The sequence below is a fragment of the Haliotis rufescens genome, unplaced genomic scaffold (genome assembly GCF_023055435.1).
Source record: "Haliotis rufescens isolate VD_foot unplaced genomic scaffold, xgHalRufe1.0.p SCAF_18, whole genome shotgun sequence".
In the NCBI taxonomy this organism is placed as follows: domain Eukaryota; kingdom Metazoa; phylum Mollusca; class Gastropoda; order Lepetellida; family Haliotidae; genus Haliotis; species Haliotis rufescens.
This window is the reverse complement of record NW_025963868.1, coordinates 30,018,563-30,037,765: the sequence shown is the minus strand read 5'-3', so window position 1 is coordinate 30,037,765 and position 19,203 is coordinate 30,018,563. Positions and strand designations below refer to the sequence as shown.

General features: G+C 45.4%; 1 protein-coding gene across 4 annotated transcripts in view; it reads left to right on the top strand.

Moving 5' to 3' along the window:
- The window catches only part of LOC124115516 (cystathionine beta-synthase-like), a 55,075-nt gene that overhangs the window by 28,568 nt on the left and 7,304 nt on the right, over positions 1 to 19,203 (top strand). For 2 of the 4 annotated variants that reach the window (XM_048398576.1, XM_048398575.1), the window contains exons 10-15: positions 5,474 to 5,558; positions 7,100 to 7,211; positions 9,937 to 10,017; positions 11,780 to 11,791; positions 15,786 to 15,920; positions 17,685 to 17,793. In XM_048398576.1, the coding sequence (XP_048254533.1) occupies positions 5,474 to 5,558; positions 7,100 to 7,211; positions 9,937 to 10,017; positions 11,780 to 11,791; positions 15,786 to 15,920; positions 17,685 to 17,793 (534 nt within the window). The remainder of the gene's footprint in view (positions 1 to 5,473; positions 5,559 to 7,099; positions 7,212 to 9,936; positions 10,018 to 11,779; positions 11,792 to 15,785; positions 15,921 to 17,684; positions 17,794 to 19,203) is intronic. The other 2 variants (XM_048398578.1, XM_048398577.1) reach the window with 1 other exon arrangement.

Here is a 19,203-nt window from a genome sequence, read left to right as displayed (position 1 = left end):
GGACAGGAAAGCGAGGGCTTCTACTCGACTTGTTTCCTAGTCACCAAACAGTGATCTCAACTGTCGAGACAGGAGAAAGGCTAACGTCAATAGACTTAAACTACGCCTATCTCCACATACCAATACACCCCGAGTTCAAGAAATACCTGAGGTTTTCTTTCGACGGGAGGTGTTATCAGTTCAGGGTTCTACCATTCGGGATCTCCACGGCCCCGAGGGTGTTCACCAAGCTGATGTTGATTCCCGCCCAAGTGGCCAGGTCAAAAGGTCGGTTCTGCCATCCGTACCTCGACGACTGGTTACTAAGAGCTCTATTGCAATCCCTGAGTCAGATAGCTACACAACAAGTGATAGATATTCTGATCACTCTAGGGTGTATGGTCAATCTCAAGAAGTGAGATCTGAGCCCCACTCAGAATGTAGTCTTCCTAGTGCCTAATTTCAACACGGTGAGAGGACGTGTATCTCTGTCACAAGATATCAAGTCCCTTAAGCGCAAGTCACACTGCTCGTACATGGCTCCAGTTACTGGACAACATGGCGGCGACAGTGGATTTGGTCTGGCGGGCGCGCTTGAGAATGAGTCCCATTCAACAAGCACTCCGTCGACTTTGGGCGAACTCGGAAGATCTCGAGACTGTGCTCGAGACTCCGTAGTGGCTCATTACACACCTCCAGTGGTGGACCGAGGTCGGGAATCACTCCCGTTCCGTCTCTCACAGTTCAAACAGACGCGTCACTCTCCGGCTGGGGAGTCGTTCTGAATGATCACACTGCCTCGGGACTATGGTCCCAGCAGGAGATCAAACTGCATATCAATGTGCTAGAACTGAGAGCGGTCAGGTTGGTGTTCCAACGCTTCCCGGAACTGCTTCGTGGCCAAGTGGTTCGTCTAGAGATGGACAACCAAACGGCGATGACTTACATCCGGAAGCAGGGGGGAACGGCGTCTCCGTCGCTTCGACGAAAGACGTGGCAGTTCCTACTATAGTGCGACTCTCACGATATCAGGGTGCTACCTGTTTATCTCCCGGGGGTGGACAATGTCCGTGCGGACGCTCTGTCTTGCCGGATCCTCGCTCCTCACGAGTGGAGGCTCGACCCGGGGATATTCGGGATTTTCTCCCTGTTATACAGGTCGTTACAGGTGGATCTGTTTGCGTCTGGGTTAAATAACCAGACACCAACGTTCTGCTCCCGAGTCCACGACCCGAGGTCGGTGGCACCGGACGCCTTTCAGCTAGATTGGACGGACAGTTCTGTGGGCATTCTCCCCAGTACCTCTGATTTCCAAGGTCCTGTCTCAGCTAGGCACTCAGCCTGCGCGACTAATTGTGCTCCTGGCACCTCTTTAGTCGGCGCAGAGTGGGTTTCCAGTAATACTCAGGTTTCTGGCTCAGCCTCCTGTTATATTACCTTTACGACCGGACCTCCTATCCCAGAACGGGGCCCTCCACCTCCATCTCAGGATTCAATCGGTGGCTTGGCCACTGTCAGGAATCGCCTCCAGAAGAGCGGTATTCCTGCACGAGTTGCAGACACAATACTGGCTTCGCGGAGGGATTCGACAAACGTTCAGTACGATAGATAGGCCTGCTATGCGCCCTGGTGTGTCGATAGAGGGATTGCAGATCTTTTTTCTGCAGATCTCGTATCCGTGCTTGAGTTTCTCCAGTCGCGACTAGATGACGGCCTGGCCGCATCAACAGTCCGAGGGTACTCTACAGCTATCGCAGCTTTTCATGTCCCTGTCGACGGGGCACTTCTGGGTGCACACCCATTAGTGCAGCGCTTTTTAGCAGGTGTGGACAGGATCCGACCGCCAGTCCGGCGGATCAGTCCCCCTTGGGACTTGTCAATCATTCTCGATTGGCTGTCCGGTCCTTCCTTTCGGGATCTGTCGTCTCTCTCTCTTCAGCTGTTGAGCTGGGAGACGGCGTTCCTTGTGGTGGTAACGTCCGGCAGACGGGTAGGCGACATTCGTGTTATGTCAGCCGATCCCAAAATAACTGTCTTCCATGGGGTCGATAAATATCACCGGGACAGTCAGTTTTCGTCTACCGGACTATTACCGTCCTAGGGTCGCACACGATTCCACGTGAACGGCTCCTATTGAGCTACCTGCTCTTTCACAGCCTTCCTCGTCGGGGACCACTGCAAGACATGCTCATGTCTTGGATGTCCGCACGACTCTCAAGGCCTATATCAGCAGAAATATGGGTGTCCGTAAGGATAACCAACTATTTTGCTGTTACTGCGGTAGGAAGGTTGGCTCACCTGCGAGTAAACAATCTATCTCGAGGTGGATAGTTTCAACCATTTGTACAGCGTATACGCTTACAGGCAGGGACCCCCCTACCAGGTTGAAGGCTCATTAGGTTAGAGCAGTGGCTGCGTCAAAAGCGTACGCCGCGGCTCTGCCCATTGAGCAGATCTGCTCCGCGGCTATTTGGAGCCAGCCGAGCACGATTCATCAAACCTTACCAACTCGACAAACACTCAAGCGAGCGTACTCGGTTTGGTCAGTCAGTTCTCCGAACTGGGCAAAGTTCTGATCTCTAGCTGATTGAGCATTCAAGATTTTAGACAGTCTTCCGGTTATACTGCTCAGTAATGGTCCGGATTTTATCTTCTGCGGTCGATAAATATCAGTCCTTACTACTCGATAATACTCGTATTTTGCGCACGCACTCCTTCGATCCTCGAGGACCCTCTGGCCTAGCTCAGCGCTGGTTATGGTCTCTCGTGATCTACGCCCTTATATCACTTGTTCAAAAAAAGTGTGGGGGGGGGTGGGAGGTGTTTCGAGTTCTCAACTTATGACAAGCCGCAAAAACAGGCTTTATAATAATATATGGTCGACCACGCCCTGTCTCTAGCCCCCGCCTTTCGACGGTGGTGCCTCACGATAAGGTTGGTTCCATTTATTGAACTCAATATTTTATTCTGTTGAATAATCAAATACGATGTATTTATTTACGCCTGTTGCTGACGGATGCCACTTCCTAGATTATCTTTAGGAGTCTGTCTTGATGCAAGTGCCCCAAGGAGGATTTAATCAGAAAGAGAATTTTACAAACCTGTAGAGGTTATGAATTCTCTGATGAAATCCTCCTTGGGGCACGGCCACCCACCTCCCCACATTCCGTCAGCATTTGACATATGGAAAGTGATTTGGGTGAGAGTTGCTCCCCCTGGCGTGAGGCGCCGTTGGGGGTGAGGCCCCGTAAGGGTGGTCGTATATCATACAAAAACGAAGTTTTTTGTGTGGTAACATTTTTTATTAAGGAAAATGGTTACAACTATGTCATGTAGATTTTCTTGAGCAAGGAAAATGCAATAAGTGCCCCAAGGAGGATTTCATCAGAGAATTCATAACCTCTACAGGTTTGTAAAAATTAACTGAATTAATTTAAAAGTCCAGTTTCCACCTTTGCTGAACTAGGCTGGTATTATGGAGTTATATTTTGGCTGGACTAACAAGTCTATGCATAGTCCAATCAAAATCGCGCAGCTAAATCGAAATCCAGTTCGTAAACTGTCGTGCAGATTTTGGTCGATTGCAGGATTTGCCAAGCATGTGCACCGCCAACTCGTCGTCAACAGATATTTTCGAAATATTTTCATGTTTTTAAACAAGGTGCTCACGTGATTTGATGCACTGCACGATGAAATACAATATAAATCTTAGATTATTGATCAGATCGTCTTGGCTGAGCGCCGCCGTTTTGTTTGAAGTGGTACAAAGGTGGAATCTGATTGGTCGATAGGAGAGGCTTAGAAGGGACATAACTGGTGGCGCTATGATCTCGCCCAGGAATTCCAGCCAAGTTGGGCAAGGGTGGAAAAAGGACTTTTAGTAGTCGGTAAACTCTCTTGCCTAGGGAAGATGCACATCAACAATTTCCTATCTCATTGACATCAGTCGCTTACTCTGATACGAAACTTCTCAGAGTGAACATCTAAAAAAATAATCTTGCCATGAGCGCCATGTTATCTACACCCAAAATGGTGTACAGGGCTTGATTTAGGCATGCATTTACAGGTCATTCCAAAATGCAAGCAAGCTAATATTTATGTCTACATGCACCAAGTACATGTAAAAAAAAAAGAATTTGTGTCTGACTAAACCCATCTTCTAGAGGCAAGGGCGTTAACTGACAGCCTAGTTTGTCAAGGTTGGAAACTGGACTTTTGTAGTCAGTTAACACCATTGAATGTCCTTGCCCTGGGAAGATGGACTTACCCTTACTTGTACACTTCTTTAAACATAGTCCTTACCTTTAAAGTTTATTTACCTTACTACATCCCTAATCCCTGTGTTTCGTGTAATTGTCATGCTTTTCTAGGCTTGACGTCATCAAACTGTGGGTACTTCAAGATTATGTGACTATATGATTTACAGCAATGTGTCATCAATTAATGTGACACTTGCAGTAGACGTGCCTATGTTTCAACTTTGATAAATTTATGGGACCAGGGTGCAACCAAGTTTTGTCTCATGAACTTGGTGCAAGTTAAACAAGGTCTTTGAATCAACCCCTGGTGTAATATTGAGGGTATACATGTCCTGTTCGTTTGCTATGATCAAAATTTCGGAATGGGGGTGGTTAAGAAATGAAGCTGAATTGTTTTAGAAAGGAATCTTACATATGGTTGGCTCCAGAACCCATGAATCCTTCATTTTATTGGGCAGTTGATGTTGACTCAGGGTTAACCTGAGGCAGGGGGGATCCAGGGTTTTGAATAGGGTGTGCGTGTTCCACTTGGGCTATTTGTACCATCAGTGCTCGGCTCGGCTCGGCTCTGTGTGTGTGGTCTGCACGAAAGTCTAACAAATAGTTCACACACATGATATGTAAACCATTGGTAGGCAATGCTCAAACCAAATGTCATCAGATGTAAAAACAGAAGGGGTAGCCCCTCCAGAAGCCCCCCCCTTTGGAAGAGACTTGCCACTTAAAGGCAACCATATCATATCCGTGTCCTCATACTTTCATGCAGAGAAAGTTCGTATCGGAGTAAGGATGTGATTGTATTAAATAAGATAGAAGCATTTTCAGACGTTTTAATTCTCTGCAAGCGAAATACACTTGCCTTATGTCCAGAAAATGTTTGTGAATGTTTGTGAACTCTGACTGCATAGCTGTCAACCCCTGGATGTCTAAATGAGTGAGAAGCCAGGGTGCAGGGGCTGCAAGCCCCGCTGGGTCCAGAATGATTTTAAGACCATTTTAATGGCCTTAGAGAGCATGTATTCTGAAATAACGACAAGTAATTGCGCGAAAGGGGAAAGAATGAACCCACTCTTGCCGTGTTGGTTGCAATCGCGTTAAATCGAAAGAGAAAAGTGTTTCAAAATATTTTTATCTACATTTTATATGAATGTGCGAGAATTTCCCAACCTTGCGTGTGAGCGTGACATAGGTGATAAATGTGTGAGACTCAGTTGACAGGTATGTGACTGTTTCAGTTTGTGGACAAGTGGTACAAATCGGTGGACAAGGACTCCTTCATTATGGCGAGGAGGATGATCCGTGAGGAGGGACTACTTTGTGGTGAGTTGATCGAGGGATAATCCATGAGCAGGGACTACTTTGTGGTGAGTTGATCGAGGGATAATCCTTGAGGAGGGACTACTTTGTGGTGAGTTGATCGAGGGATAATCCGTCATGAGGGACTACTTTGTGGTGAGTTGATCGAGGGATAATCCGTGAGGAGGGACTACTTTGTGGTGAGTTGATCGAGGGATAATCGGTGAGGAGGGACTACTTTGTGGTGAGTTGATCGAGGGATAATCCGTGATGAGGGACTACTTTGTAGTGAGTTGATCGAGGGATAATCTGTGATGAGTGACTACTTTGTGGTGAGTTGATTGAGGGATAATCCGTGAGGAGGGACTACTTTGTGGTGAGTTGATCGAAGGATAATCCGTGAGGAGGGACTACTTTGTGGTGAGTTGATCGAGGGATAATCCGTCATGAGGGACTACTTTGTGGTGAGTTGATCGAGGGATAATCTGTGAGGAGGGACTACTTTGTGGTGAGTTGATCGAGGGATAATCTGTGAGGAGGGACTACTTTGTGGTGAGTTGATCGAGGGATAATCCGTGAGGATGGACTACTTTGTGGTGAGTTGATCGAGGGATAATCTGTGAGGAGGGACTACTTTGTGGTGAGTTGATCGAGGGATAATCTGTGATGAGGGACTACTTTGTGGTGAGTTGATCGAGGGATAATCCGTGAGGATGGACTACTTTGTGGTGAGTTGATCGAGGGATAATCTGTGAGGAGGGACTACTTTGTGGTGAGTTGATCGAGGGATAATCTGTGATGAGGGACTACTTTGTGGAGAGTTGATCGAGGGATAATCCGTGAGGATGGACTACTTTGTGGTGAGTTGATCGAGGGATAATCTGTGAGGAGGGACTACTTTGTGGTGAGTTGATCGAGGGATAATCTGTGATGAGGGACTACTTTGTGGTGAGTTGATCGAGGGATAATCCGTGAGGATGGACTACTTTGTGGTGAGTTGATCGAGGGATAATCTGTGAGGAGGGACTACTTTGTGGTGAGTTGATCGAGGGATAATCTGTGATGAGGGACTACTTTGTGGAGAGTTGATTGAGGGATAATCCATGAGGAGGGACTACTTTGTGGAGAGTTGATCGAGGGATAATCCATGAGGAGGGACTACTTTGTGGAGAGTTGATCGAGGGATAATCCATGAGGAGGGACTACTTTGTGCATTTGGCTAAAAACAAACAAGGTCACTCCAAGGTCATGATCAGAATGGTCCATGGCAATGACAATTCCAGGGTTACTGATTGGTTCATTTTTGAGGACATTGACTGGCTGTTATCCAAAATATCCCAAACATATTTCACTTTTTGTTGATGGTATGGAAGGACATCCCAGCAAATTTTCTAAAATCATGAAAGTGACCTATTTGCAAAATTGTTTTGATTGAAATTGGTATGATTATATATCATTTGATGAATTTGAAAATGAAATCAGTTCCAGATCAACACAAATAAGCAAGTGGAAACAATGTGGAATTCTTGACTGACTGACTTTAGTATATGACCTTGACCTTGCAGGTGGCAGTTCAGGGTCAGCCATGGCCTGTGCAGTGAAAGCCATCCGAGACTTTGGCCTAAAGGAAGGTCAGAGATGTGTGGTCATCCTGCCGGACTCCATCAGGAACTACATGTAAGCCCTGCTTTGTCTGTGGTGTGTGTGTGTAAATGTAAGACCTGTGGCGTGTGTGTGTTTGTGTGAGTGTGTGCATGTGTGAGTGCATATATGCTTGTGCAGACACACATGTAAGGCCTATGGTGTGTGTTTGTGTGTGTACACATGTACACACATGGCCTGTGGTGTGTGTGTGTGTACATGTAAGGCCTGTGGTGTGTGTGTGTGGTGTGTGGTCTGTGGTGTGTGTGTGTGTGTGTTTATGTCAGACCTGTGGTGTGTGTACATGTAAGGCCTGTGGTGTGTGTGTGTGTGTACATGTAAGGCCTGTGGTGTGTGTGTACATGTAAGGCCTGTGGTGTGTGTGTGTGTACATGTAAGGCCTGTGGTGTGTGTGTACATGTAAGGCCTGTGGTGTGTGTGTGTGTACATGTAAGGCCTGTGGTGTGTGTGTGTGTACATGTAAGGCCAGTGGTGTGTGTGTACATGTAAGGCCTGTGGTGTGTGTGTGTACATGTAAGACCTGTGGTGTGTGTGTACATGTAAGACCTGTGGTGTGTGTGTACATGTAAGGCCAGTGGTGTGTGTGTACATGTAAGGCCTGTGGTGTGTGTGTGTACATGTAAGGCCTGTGGTGTGTGTGTGTACATGTAAGACCTGTGGTGTGTGTGTACATGTAAGACCTGTGGTGTGTGTGTACATGTAAGACCTGTGGTGTGTGTGTACATGTAAGGCCTGTGGTGTGTGTGTACATGTAAGGCCTGTGGTGTGTGTGTGTGTGTACATGTAAGGCCAGTGGTGTGTGTGTGTGTGTACATGTAAGGCCAGTGGTGTGTGTGTACATGTAAGGCCTGTGGTGTGTGTGTACATGTAAGACCTGTGGTGTGTGTGTACATGTAAGACCTGTGGTGTGTGTGTACATGTAAGGCCTGTGGTGTGTGTGTACATGTAAGGCCCGTGGTGTGTGTGTGTGTACATGTAAGGCCTGTGGTGTATGTGTGTGTGTACATGTAAGGCCTGTGGTGTGTGTGTGTGTGTACATGTAAGGCCTGTGGTGTGTGTGTACATGTAAGGCCAGTGGTGTGTGTGTGTGTGTTTACATGTAAGGCCTGTGGTGTGTGTGTACATGTAAGGCCTGTGGTGTGTGTGTACATGTAAGGCCAGTGGTGTGTGTGTGTGTTTACATGTAAGGCCTGTGGTGTGTGTGTACATGTAAGGCCTGTGGTGTGTGTGTACATGTAAGGCCTGTGGTGTATGTGGCCTGTGGTGTGTGTGTGTGTGTACATGTAAGGCCTGTGGTGTGTGTGTACATGTAAGGCCTGTGGTGTGTGTGTACATGTAAGGCCTGTGGTGTGTGTGTACATGTAAGGCCCGTGGTGTGTGTGTACATGTAAGGCCTGTGGTGTGTGTGTACATGTAATGCCTGTGGTGTGTGTGTACATGTAAGGCCTGTGGTGTATGTGGCCTGTGGTGTGTGTGTGTGTGTACATGTAATGCCTGTGGTGTGTGTGTACATGTAAGGCCTGTGGTGTGTGTGTACATGTAAGGCCCGTGGTGTGTGTGTACATGTAAGGCCTGTGGTGTGTGTGTACATGTAATGCCTGTGGTGTGTGTGTACATGTAAGGCCTGTGGTGTGTGTGTACATGTAAGGCCTGTGGTGTGTGTGTACATGTAAGGCCAGTGGTGTGTGTGTACATGTAATGCCTGTGGTGTGTGTGTACATGTAAGGCCTGTGGTGTGTGTGTACATGTAAGGCCTGTGGTGTGTGTGTACATGTAAGGCCAGTGGTGTGTGTGTACATGTAAGGCCTATGTGTGTGTGTACATGTAAGGCCTATGTGTGTGTGTACATGTAAGGCCTGTGGTGTGTGTGTGTACATGTAAGGCCAGTGGTGTGTGTGTACATGTAAGGCCTATGGTGTGTGTGTGTACATGTAAGGCCTGTGGTGTGTGTGTACATGTAAGGCCCGTGGTGTGTGTGTACATGTAAGGCCAGTGGTGTGTGTGTACATGTAAGGCCAGTGGTGTGTGTGTACATGTAAGGCCTGTGGTGTGTGTGTGTACATGTAAGACCTGTGGTGTGTGTGTACATGTAAGGCCAGTGGTGTGTGTGTACATGTAAGGCCTGTGGTGTGTGTGTACATGTAAGGCCAGTGGTGTGTGTGTACATGTAAGGCCTGTGGTGTGTGTGTACATGTAAGGCCTGTGGTGTGTGTGTACATGTAAGGACTGTGGTGTGTGTGTACATTTAAGACCTGTGGTGTGTGTGTACATGTAAGGCCAGTGGTGTGTGTGTACATGTAAGGCCTGTGGTGTGTGTGTACATGTAAGGCCTGTGGTGTGTGTGTACATGTAAGGCCAGTGGTGTGTGTGTACATGTAAGGCCAGTGGTGTGTGTGTACATGTAAGGCCTATGGTGTGTGTGTACATGTAAGGCCTGTGGTGTGTGTGTACATGTAAGGCCTGTGATGTGTGTGTACATGTAAGGCCAGTGGTGTGTGTGTACATGTAAGGCCTATGTGTGTGTTTATGTTAGGCCTTGGATGTGTACAACATGTAAGGCCTATGTGTGTGTGTGTGTGTTAATGTGTGTGTGTCTGTGTGTGTGAACATTGAAGGCAGGTGGTTTGTTTGTGTGTTGCTGTATGTTAGTGTGCACGTGTATTTGTTTATATGTGCAATGTGTGCACCCAGGGGACAGTTTTGTAACCGTCTGTTTGACATGTTATCTTGTCTGTGATAGGTCCAAGTACCTGAGTGACGATTGGATGAGCCAGCGAGACTTCCTGGAACTAGACCGCCAGGTGGAGCCCTCCAAGGAGTGGTGAGTGTTCCCGCCTCGATCAGCCAACGCCGGCATTTTATTGCTACCCCCTCCCACTGCATCTTGTTCCAAACTTAACCCTCTCTGTTCTAACCTGTCGTGCTTGGATCATAGTCACATGACGAAAACAATAACTTGTTGTGGCATCGACTTGACGCAATCAAAACGTTACAATGGAGATACTTTTGAGGCCTCATTATTGAACTATCATGTTCAAAATTAAAAAGACTTTTATTAAAGGAATTTTCATTTAAAACAACAGAACATTCTCAAATGGATTTAGCTTTTCAAGCGCTTTATAGGTATATATATATATCGCAATAAAGGTAGTTGTTAATTGTTTGCTAGGCATTACTTAGAAGTTGATGGATGACAAGGTAGACACAATTTTAAGGATAACAACTTCTTTTTTACTGTAAAAAGCGACGTTTCTATACGTATCTATACCGAAACGTCGCTTTTTACAGTATTAACGAAGTTGTTATCAATATAATTGGTGTCTACCTTGTCAAAGGTAGTTGTAGCTCACTGTAGCTCACTGTAACCAAAGACTAGTTTGTTGGAACATTTGTTTTTCTGGCCCATTTGTGATGAATAGAAGTGCTCAATGCGTAGCATCTGGATGTTATACAAAGGCATCCGACCCACCAGACGATAACTTTGACAGATTTTGACTCTTTTCGTCAAAAGCAGATCAGGTTGGATCACATGATCTCATGACCAGTCTGCTGCATATCACAACAACTTTAAAAGAACCAAAATTGTTAAATGAAAAGCAGTGTGTGCTGTTGTCTGGTTGTCTGAAAAACATTGTTAAATGGCGTTATATCCAAAGCATAAAACACTCCTGATATGTGACCATCTGCCATTATAATCAAAGTGGAATATAAAATTATCAAAGCAACCAATGAGAGAGGTTGTTATGATCCTGTAACAATATCATAATGGACCAATCACAATTCATGTTCCAAAGCAGAATATTGTGCAATCAGACTTGTTTTTGTAACTGTGAATTTTGGAAAGTAATTTATGCATGCATCTGGCATATCGTTAATGCTTCTATGGATGCTCAGAAAAGTTTATATGCCTCCACCACCCACCCAACCTTTCTCTTGTTCCTGGAAGAAAGATCTTCCCGAGGCAAGAGAGTTAACTGAGTATAAAAGTCCAGTTTCCACCCTTGCTGAACTAGGCTGCTAACATGGAGTTATATTTTGGCTGGACTAATGAGTCTATGTATAGTCCAGTCAAAATCGCGTAACTAAATCAACATCCGGTTTGTAAACTGCCGTGCAGATTTCGGTCTATTGAAGGATTTGCAAAGCATGTGTAACGCCAACTTGTTGTCAACGGATATTTTCCAAATCTTTTCATGTTTTATATCAAGGTGCTCATGTGATTTGATGCGATTCTCAAAGTAAGACCCGTTTATCACAATTGGGCACCGTCATTTTGTTTGAAGCAAATGCAAGTGATATGTGTGGTGGAATCTGATTGGTCAATAGGAGGGACATAGAAGGGACATAACTCATAATAGCCACTGGTGGCGCTACTATCGAGCCAAGAAATTCCAGCCTAGTTCGGCAAGTGTGGAAACTGGACTTTAAGGGTCAGTTAACTCCCTTGCCTTGGGAAGATGGCATGGAGGTCTCCACCCTTTTTTTGCTTCCCTAGATTTGCAATCACAGATTGTCAAGAGTGGATGAGTTTTTAGAGGATGCTCCAATGAAATTGCTTAACAAACCACCATGATCTTTTTCAGCAGCAGCTACAGGTATATATAACTACAGTGTGTTTCTGCCATATCACCTCCACTTGGGGGGGTCTAGTGGATCAAGCGTTCGATCATAGCTGCTCTCAGATGGCTGGGATATTGCTCAATCAGCCGAAAATCCAGTTGACTTACTCAATCGATCATTTGGTGCTCTAGTGGATAGAGCATTTGCCCGGGGAGCGGAAGGTCAATGGTTTGATTCCCTGACCGTGTCATGCCAAATGGTGTTAAAAGATGGTACTTGTTGTTACCCTGCCTGGCACTCCTTATCAATATGATAAAACAAGGACTGGTCTGTTTGTAGTCAGTGATATATACATGAGTAGGGTATCGCATGTTAAATGCAGCATTGTGCACAAGCAGCCACACACGCATGCATATACGTCGTTATATAAGTGCAGTAATCTTGAATGCGACTTTGAACCCCATTCCCTCTAACCCCATTTCCTTTAACCTCACTCATCCTGTACACCGAACTGTCTGCTATGAGTTTGTTTTCATTGAGGTGTGAGGTGAAATGGGGTTTAACGTCGCGTCCAAGATTATTGCACTTATATATAGCGACGTGCATGCACGTGTGTGTGTGGCTGCTTGTACTAGTCCGGACTGATGCCGATATATAATGCTAGCCCACTGAGATACCATGCCGCAGTTTAACATGAATACCCCACTCAGACACAGTATACTGACTCCAAGCCGACCAGTCCTTGTTTTAGCCCCTTTATGCCAAGCGCCAGACAGGGTAACAACAAGTACCATCTTTTAACGTCTTTTGGTATGATCGAACCCCGGACCTTCCGCTCTCCAGGCGGATGCCCTACCACTAGACCACGGAGGCGGTACTGTTTGCTATAAGTTTGTCTTCATTGAGTTTGACTGGACGTTTCTGTTTTCTTTCTGCTCACACTACACTTGCATGTCATCCATTGATTTCACATGGTCTTCAATCTCATTCAAGTCAGCACGGATGGCCCAGTCATCTAAGGCGCGGTGATTCGCTGTGCAGAGTTGTTTCCCTTGGGCACTCCAGAAACCAATGATTGTGGGTTCGAATCCCGGTTTGCCCCGATTATGTTTCTAGGTTTGTCAGCACCATACCCGTATTCGTGGGTTTCAGCGAAGTGGTAAACGTCTGAGACCTGCGTCGCTTCGGGCTTTCCTCCCACATTAAGCTGACACGCCGTGATATAACTGGAATACTGTTAAAAGCGGTGTTAAACCCAACTCACTCACTCACTCATAGTTCTCCCTACCGCTAAACAAAGATCTGAGGAGACACCCTATTACAGTTCACGTCAGAATGACCTTTCCCTAACTTTGACCGTCCAACGAAATTATAGCAAGAGGCTGACATTTACCAATCAGAAAGAAACTTTCTCGAGCTTTACAGCACAGGTTTCAAACTGGCCACTTCGATTTCAGACTACATTTGAAAAATATGTCGACAAAGTTCTCGATTAAAAATTTGAACACTGAACAAAAGAACATTCTGGAATGTCTAATATATGGTTGAGATTGTACGGCAGTACTGTCATTAGGAATACCCGCATTAATCTTTCAAAGTTGCATGATTAGAAAACACATTCCGACTGTCACCTCCCTGATCTGGTAAACGATGCTCTGATTTGTCGGATGAAAGGTAGTTCTGATGTGACCTGTAAAGGGATGTCCACAGATCTTTGTTTAGTGGTAGCAGGAACTAAGATCTGATTTTAATTTTGCATGATGTTGGAAAATGTTCGGTCATAGTGAAGTCGGCCAGTGGAGGGGGAATGAGTAACGCAAGAAGGCACCCAAGTTTCAAGTATGGCACCTAGATCTAGCCAAATGTACCCAGCAAAGCAAAGCAAAGCTTTGCTATTTAGTGACATGTAAGGAAAGTTTTTTTATTATAGAAGTACAGTATGGCTAAAGTGAGTGAGTATGGTTTTATGCCGTTTTTAGCAATATTCCAGCAATATCACGGCGGGGGACACCAGAAATGGGCTTCACACATTGTACCCATGTCGGGAATCGAACCCGGGTCTTCGGCGTGACGAGCGAACGCTTTAACCACTAGGCTACCCGACCGCCCCAGTATGGCTAAAGAGACGAATTATCGTCGATGGGCAGAAATATTAACGATAATTGATTGTCATCAATAACATCTTACATAAACAATTGTGATGAAGTAAAGTTTAAAGTTACCGAAACAGACTTTTTATTATCAATCATATCAATTGCCAAAGACGGAAAGCAAATGTTTTTGTAATGACAAATGTCCACAGAGTATTCCATGCATAAATGTGTCATAAGTGTGTTGATTTCTTTTGGATGTTTGCATACTTACTCAAAGTGACTTCTCCGATATTTATCAATAACTGATCGATATTTATTTAACGATCCTGACCCAACGACATTCAAAAATGGTACATGATGTTACCCTGCCTGGCGCTCAGCATTAAGGGGTAACACAAGGGCTGGTCGTCTCCAAGTCAGTATACTGTATTTGCGTGGGTTGTCAACGTTAAACTGCGGCATGGTATCTCAGTGGGCTAGCACTATAAAAGTGGCATTTGTCCGGACTAGTACAATCAGCATGCATGTCGCTATATAACTTATCTCATAAGTGCAGTAATCTTCAACACAGTGTTCAACTCCATGTTATCTCTCATGCGGGGAGAACACTTTGCATGGCTTTGGCATTAACATGAGACATTGTTTGTGGTGATTGAGTGAGTGAGTTGGGTTTAACACCGCTTTTAACAGTATTCCAGTCATATCACGGCGTGTCAGCTTAATGGTGGGAGGAAAGCCCCCCCAGCACGGGTATGGTGCTGACAAAACTAGAAACATAATCGGGGCAAACCGGGATTCGAATCCACAATCATAGGTTTCTGGCGTGCCCAAGGTACACAACTCTTCACAGCGAATCGCGGCGCCTTAGACGACTGGGCCACCCGTGCCCCCAGTTTGTGGTGATTAACACACTCCCTTCTCAAAGTTGCTCTTGTATAACCAAAAGGATGCCAGACATTTTTTTCTTGGCTCAAAGATTCTTGTAATGAAAAACTCCGAACACGGGATGAGCAGCTTCCAGTACCAGACCCGTGAAGTTCCGGGGTAGAATAGGTCTTCAGCAACCCATGCTTGCTGCAAAAGGGGACTAGGCTTGTCGTAAGAGGCCACTAACGGGATCGGGTGTTCAGGCTCGCTCACTTGGTTGATGCATGTCATTGTATCCAAATTGTGTGGATCGATGCTCATGATATCAATCACTGGATTGTCTGGTCCAGACTCGATTATTTACAGACCACCGTCATATAGCTGTAATATTGCTGAGTGTGGCGTTAAACAACAAACAAACAAACTTCTAGCACAATGTTTGAGTTGGTGAAGGAAGCTACTGGTATTTGCGGTATCTTGGTTAGGAATTGACAACATGTGTGCCTTCTTGTGTACTGGGTCTACCCAGGGTTCTTGTCTGTATTTATTATAATTTTGGCTGGCTTTTAATGAGTGTAGTTGTGTGTTGTGTTGTGTAGTGTAGAACTAACAGGCAGAACACAGTAGTGCCTATCAGAGCCTAGTTTGTCAACTATTAATTAGCATCATTTGTAACAGCAGCCATTCCTTGGTGGTAAGGTCAAGGTCAAGGTGAATGTGAGATGCAAAGTTAGAGGTCAAGGTCAGGTGCATGGGTAGAGGTCGAAGGTGAAGGAATTGAGATTGTTATGCATTCAGTATGGATATTCTTTAGAAATTTGATTTCGTTCACAAGGGGAAATATACTTGAACACGTTTGTCATTGAGAATAATAACAATAAAGAAATAAATATGTAGATGAAAGGGATGACAGATCTATTTTCTTGTGTGACCCAGCAATGAATAGCGAAGTGTATGGTTTGTGCCATTTGATTGCATCAAGACCAGTCTGTGGGATGTTGCAGTCATCAGCATTTCTCTGTGCAGGGTAAAGAACATCCCCTTGATTAAGTTGACCTTGACCTTGCAGGTGGTGGAGTTTGAAGGTGAACTCCCTCAACCTTCAGGCACCGCTGACAGTGACCCCCAGCGTGACGATCCAAGAGACCTTAGAGCTGCTGAATCGGGAGGGCTTCGACCAGGTCCCCGTTGTGGATGAAGCTGGGTGAGGGATGAGGGGGGGATATGGTTATTTATACCACAAGGGTGCCTTATGTCCATTGTTTTGACCCGGGAAGATTCCGGGGTAGATTATGTCTTCAGCAACCCATGCTTGCTGTAAAAGGCGACTATGCTTGTTGTAAGAGGCGATTAACGAGATCGAGAGGTCAGGCTTGCTGACTTGGTTGATTCACGTCATCGATCCCAATTGCGTGGATCAATGCTCTTGATATCAATCACTGGATTGTCTGGTCCAGACTTGATTATTTACAGACCGCCGTCATATAGCTGAAATATTGCTGAGTGCGGCGTTAAACAACAAACCAACCAACCAACCAACCAACAAACCACTGTTTCAGCAGGTTTGTTTCTTTGCCATAACGACCCCGTGAACATGCCAGTGTTGGGTGATTCGATTTAAACCAGAGGAGTAAGCCTTGGTTCACAAGATTGAATTATTGTTTAAAGCTCCTCACGGTCATAGCCCACGTGGTGTCAGTGGTAAACGCCCTCTGCGGGTGACAAAGATTCAAGTTTTGAAAACAGTGCTAGCCTATATACCTGCAATATTTAATACTTGTTGCCCCTGTGGTGTTATTGGACAGAGCATCTGCCTGGGGAGCAGAAAGTCGGTGGTCAAATTCCCTGGTCACGCCATACCAAACAATGTTTAAAGATGACACTTAATGTTACCCAGCCTGGCACTCGGCATTTAAACAGGGACTGGCCAGCTTTGAGACTGTATTCTGTGCTTGCGTGGGCTGGCACTCTAAAACAGGCGTAAGTGCGAGCTGCGACCTAAAAGCATCATTACCCTGGGCTGGCACTCTAAAACAAGCATTAGTCTTGGCTGGCTCTCTAAAAGAGGCATTAGCCTGGGCTAGCACTCTAAAACAGGCATTAGTCTGGGCTGGCACTCTTAAACCATCATTAGTCTGGGCTGGCGCTCTAAAAGAGGCATTAGCCTGGGTTGGCTCTCTAAAACAGGCATTAGTCTGGGCTGGCTCTCTAAAACAGGCATTAGTCTTGGCTGGCTCTCTAAAACAGGCATTAGCCTTGGCTGGCGCTCTAAAACCATCATTAGCCTGGGTTGGCACTCTAAAACAGGCATTAGTCTGGGCTGGCAATCTAAAACAGGCATTAGCCTGGGCTGGCACTCTAAAACAGACATTATTCTGGGCTGGCTCTCTAAAACAGACATTAGCCTGGGCTGGCACTCTAAAACAGGCATTAGTCTGGGCTGTCACTCTAAAACAGGCATTAGCCTGGGTTGGCACTCTAAAACAGGCATTAGCCTTGGCTGGCACTCTAAAACAGGCATTAGCCTGGGCTGGCTCTCTAAAACAGGCATTAGCCTGGGCTGGCACTCTAAAACAGACATAAGTCTGGGCTGGCGCTCTAAAACAGGCATTTGTCTGGGCTGGGACTCTAAAACAGGCATTAGTCTGGGCTGGCACTCTAAAACAGGCAGTAGCCTGGGCTGGCACTCAAAAACAGGCATTAGCCTGGGCTGGCACTCTAAAACAGACATTAGTCTGGGCTGGCTCTCTAAAACAGGCATTAGTCTTGGCTGGCACTCTAAAACCAGCATTAGTCTGGGCCGGCTCTCTAAAACAGGCATTATTCTGTAAGAGCAAGTAAATACCTTGCCTTCATGAATGTACTAAATACCGCTGGCGTGACTTTATATTTTAACTGAGTAAAGACAGCTAGATGGCTGCACTGACAGGCAGGAATACCATGTTCAACAATTGCTTATGTATTTCAGATGCATCTTGGGAATGGTAACCGTCGGCAACATGATGGCGCAGGTGGTAAAGAACAAAGCCAAGTCTAACGACCCTGTGTCCAAGGTCATGTACAAACAGTTTAAGCAGGTAAGAAGAATGTCTATCCCTGTGCAGGTGATTTAGCATGCTGCTATATTTAAGTAGACATGTATTTGGGGTAAGCATTTGATATCACTGAATGGTAATCCACATAGGTTGAACTGAATTCATACTCAGCAACCCATGCTTGCCGTAAAAGGCGACTATGCTTGCCGTAAAAGGCGACTATACTTGTCGTAAAAGGCGACTAATGGGATCGTCAGGCTCGCTGACTTGGTTGATACATGTCATCGATCCCAATTGCGCGGATCGATGCTCATGATGTGAATCACTGGATTGTCTGGTCCAGACTCGATTATTTGCAGACCACCGTCATATACCGTAGTCGACGTAATAAGCGGCCACGGCGATAATTGCTCATATATTGGCTAGTGAACAATCCCAATTAGCACCCCTTCCGATTGATCAATGTACACAAGACTTATATATTTGCGCATAATACGCACTTGTGTGTTATATGCACCCTTAAATATGGGCAATTAAATTCTGAAAAAATATATCTGTCGTATATAAACATTTCAGTCTGTCAGCATAAACCATGAAATTTATCTTTCAAATCTGTTTTCTCCACCAAAATAATATTCTAATAAGAGCCCCCTGTTTCTCATTTTGAGAGCGCCCTGGGCGCTTATTACGTCGAATACGGTAGCTGGAATATTGCTGAGTGCGGCGTTAAACAACAAAAAACAAAAATCATAAAGTAGGATCTTTCAAGCTCCTCACAGTGATAGTCCGAATGCGGAGCTCTCTATACTATCCCTGCCGCCGGTCAAAACTCCCCACTGTGATTGGTGACCACAACCATGCTTGGAGTTGAAAACGCAACCAACTGACCGTTATGTTTACAAACAAGTGGTGACTGCCGTGACGCCGAATACTCTTACCCCAGCTTAATTATTTCTTTGTTTGTCAATTTTAATTTCTATTTCATTCCAAATATCATACAAATGGTATAGTAAGAATGTAACGGAGAGGTAAAAGTGATTTTCCGTTAGTCTACAATCTAGAACCAATGTGATTGAACAAAGAAAAAGGTAAATTTATCTGGGAAAACGAAGGTGTCACGCAGTAGGAAGGAGCTTGAGGGTCTTTGGTAGGAGGGAGGTAACTCTTCCAGTCATGCCAATTGAAGTGTTCAAGGGGAGATTACTGTCGCTACTGTTGCATCAATGTGGGAAGTCATGTTCAAGGGAAGGTTACTGTCACTACTGTTGCATCAATGTGGGAAGTCATGTTCAAGGGGAGGTTACTGTCACTACTGTTGCATCAATGTGGGAAGTCATGTTCAAGAGAAGGTTACTGTCGCTACTGTTGCATCAATGTATGAAGTCATGTTCAAGAGAAGGTAACTGTCGCTACTGTTGCATCAATATATGAAGTCATGTTCAAGAGAAGGTA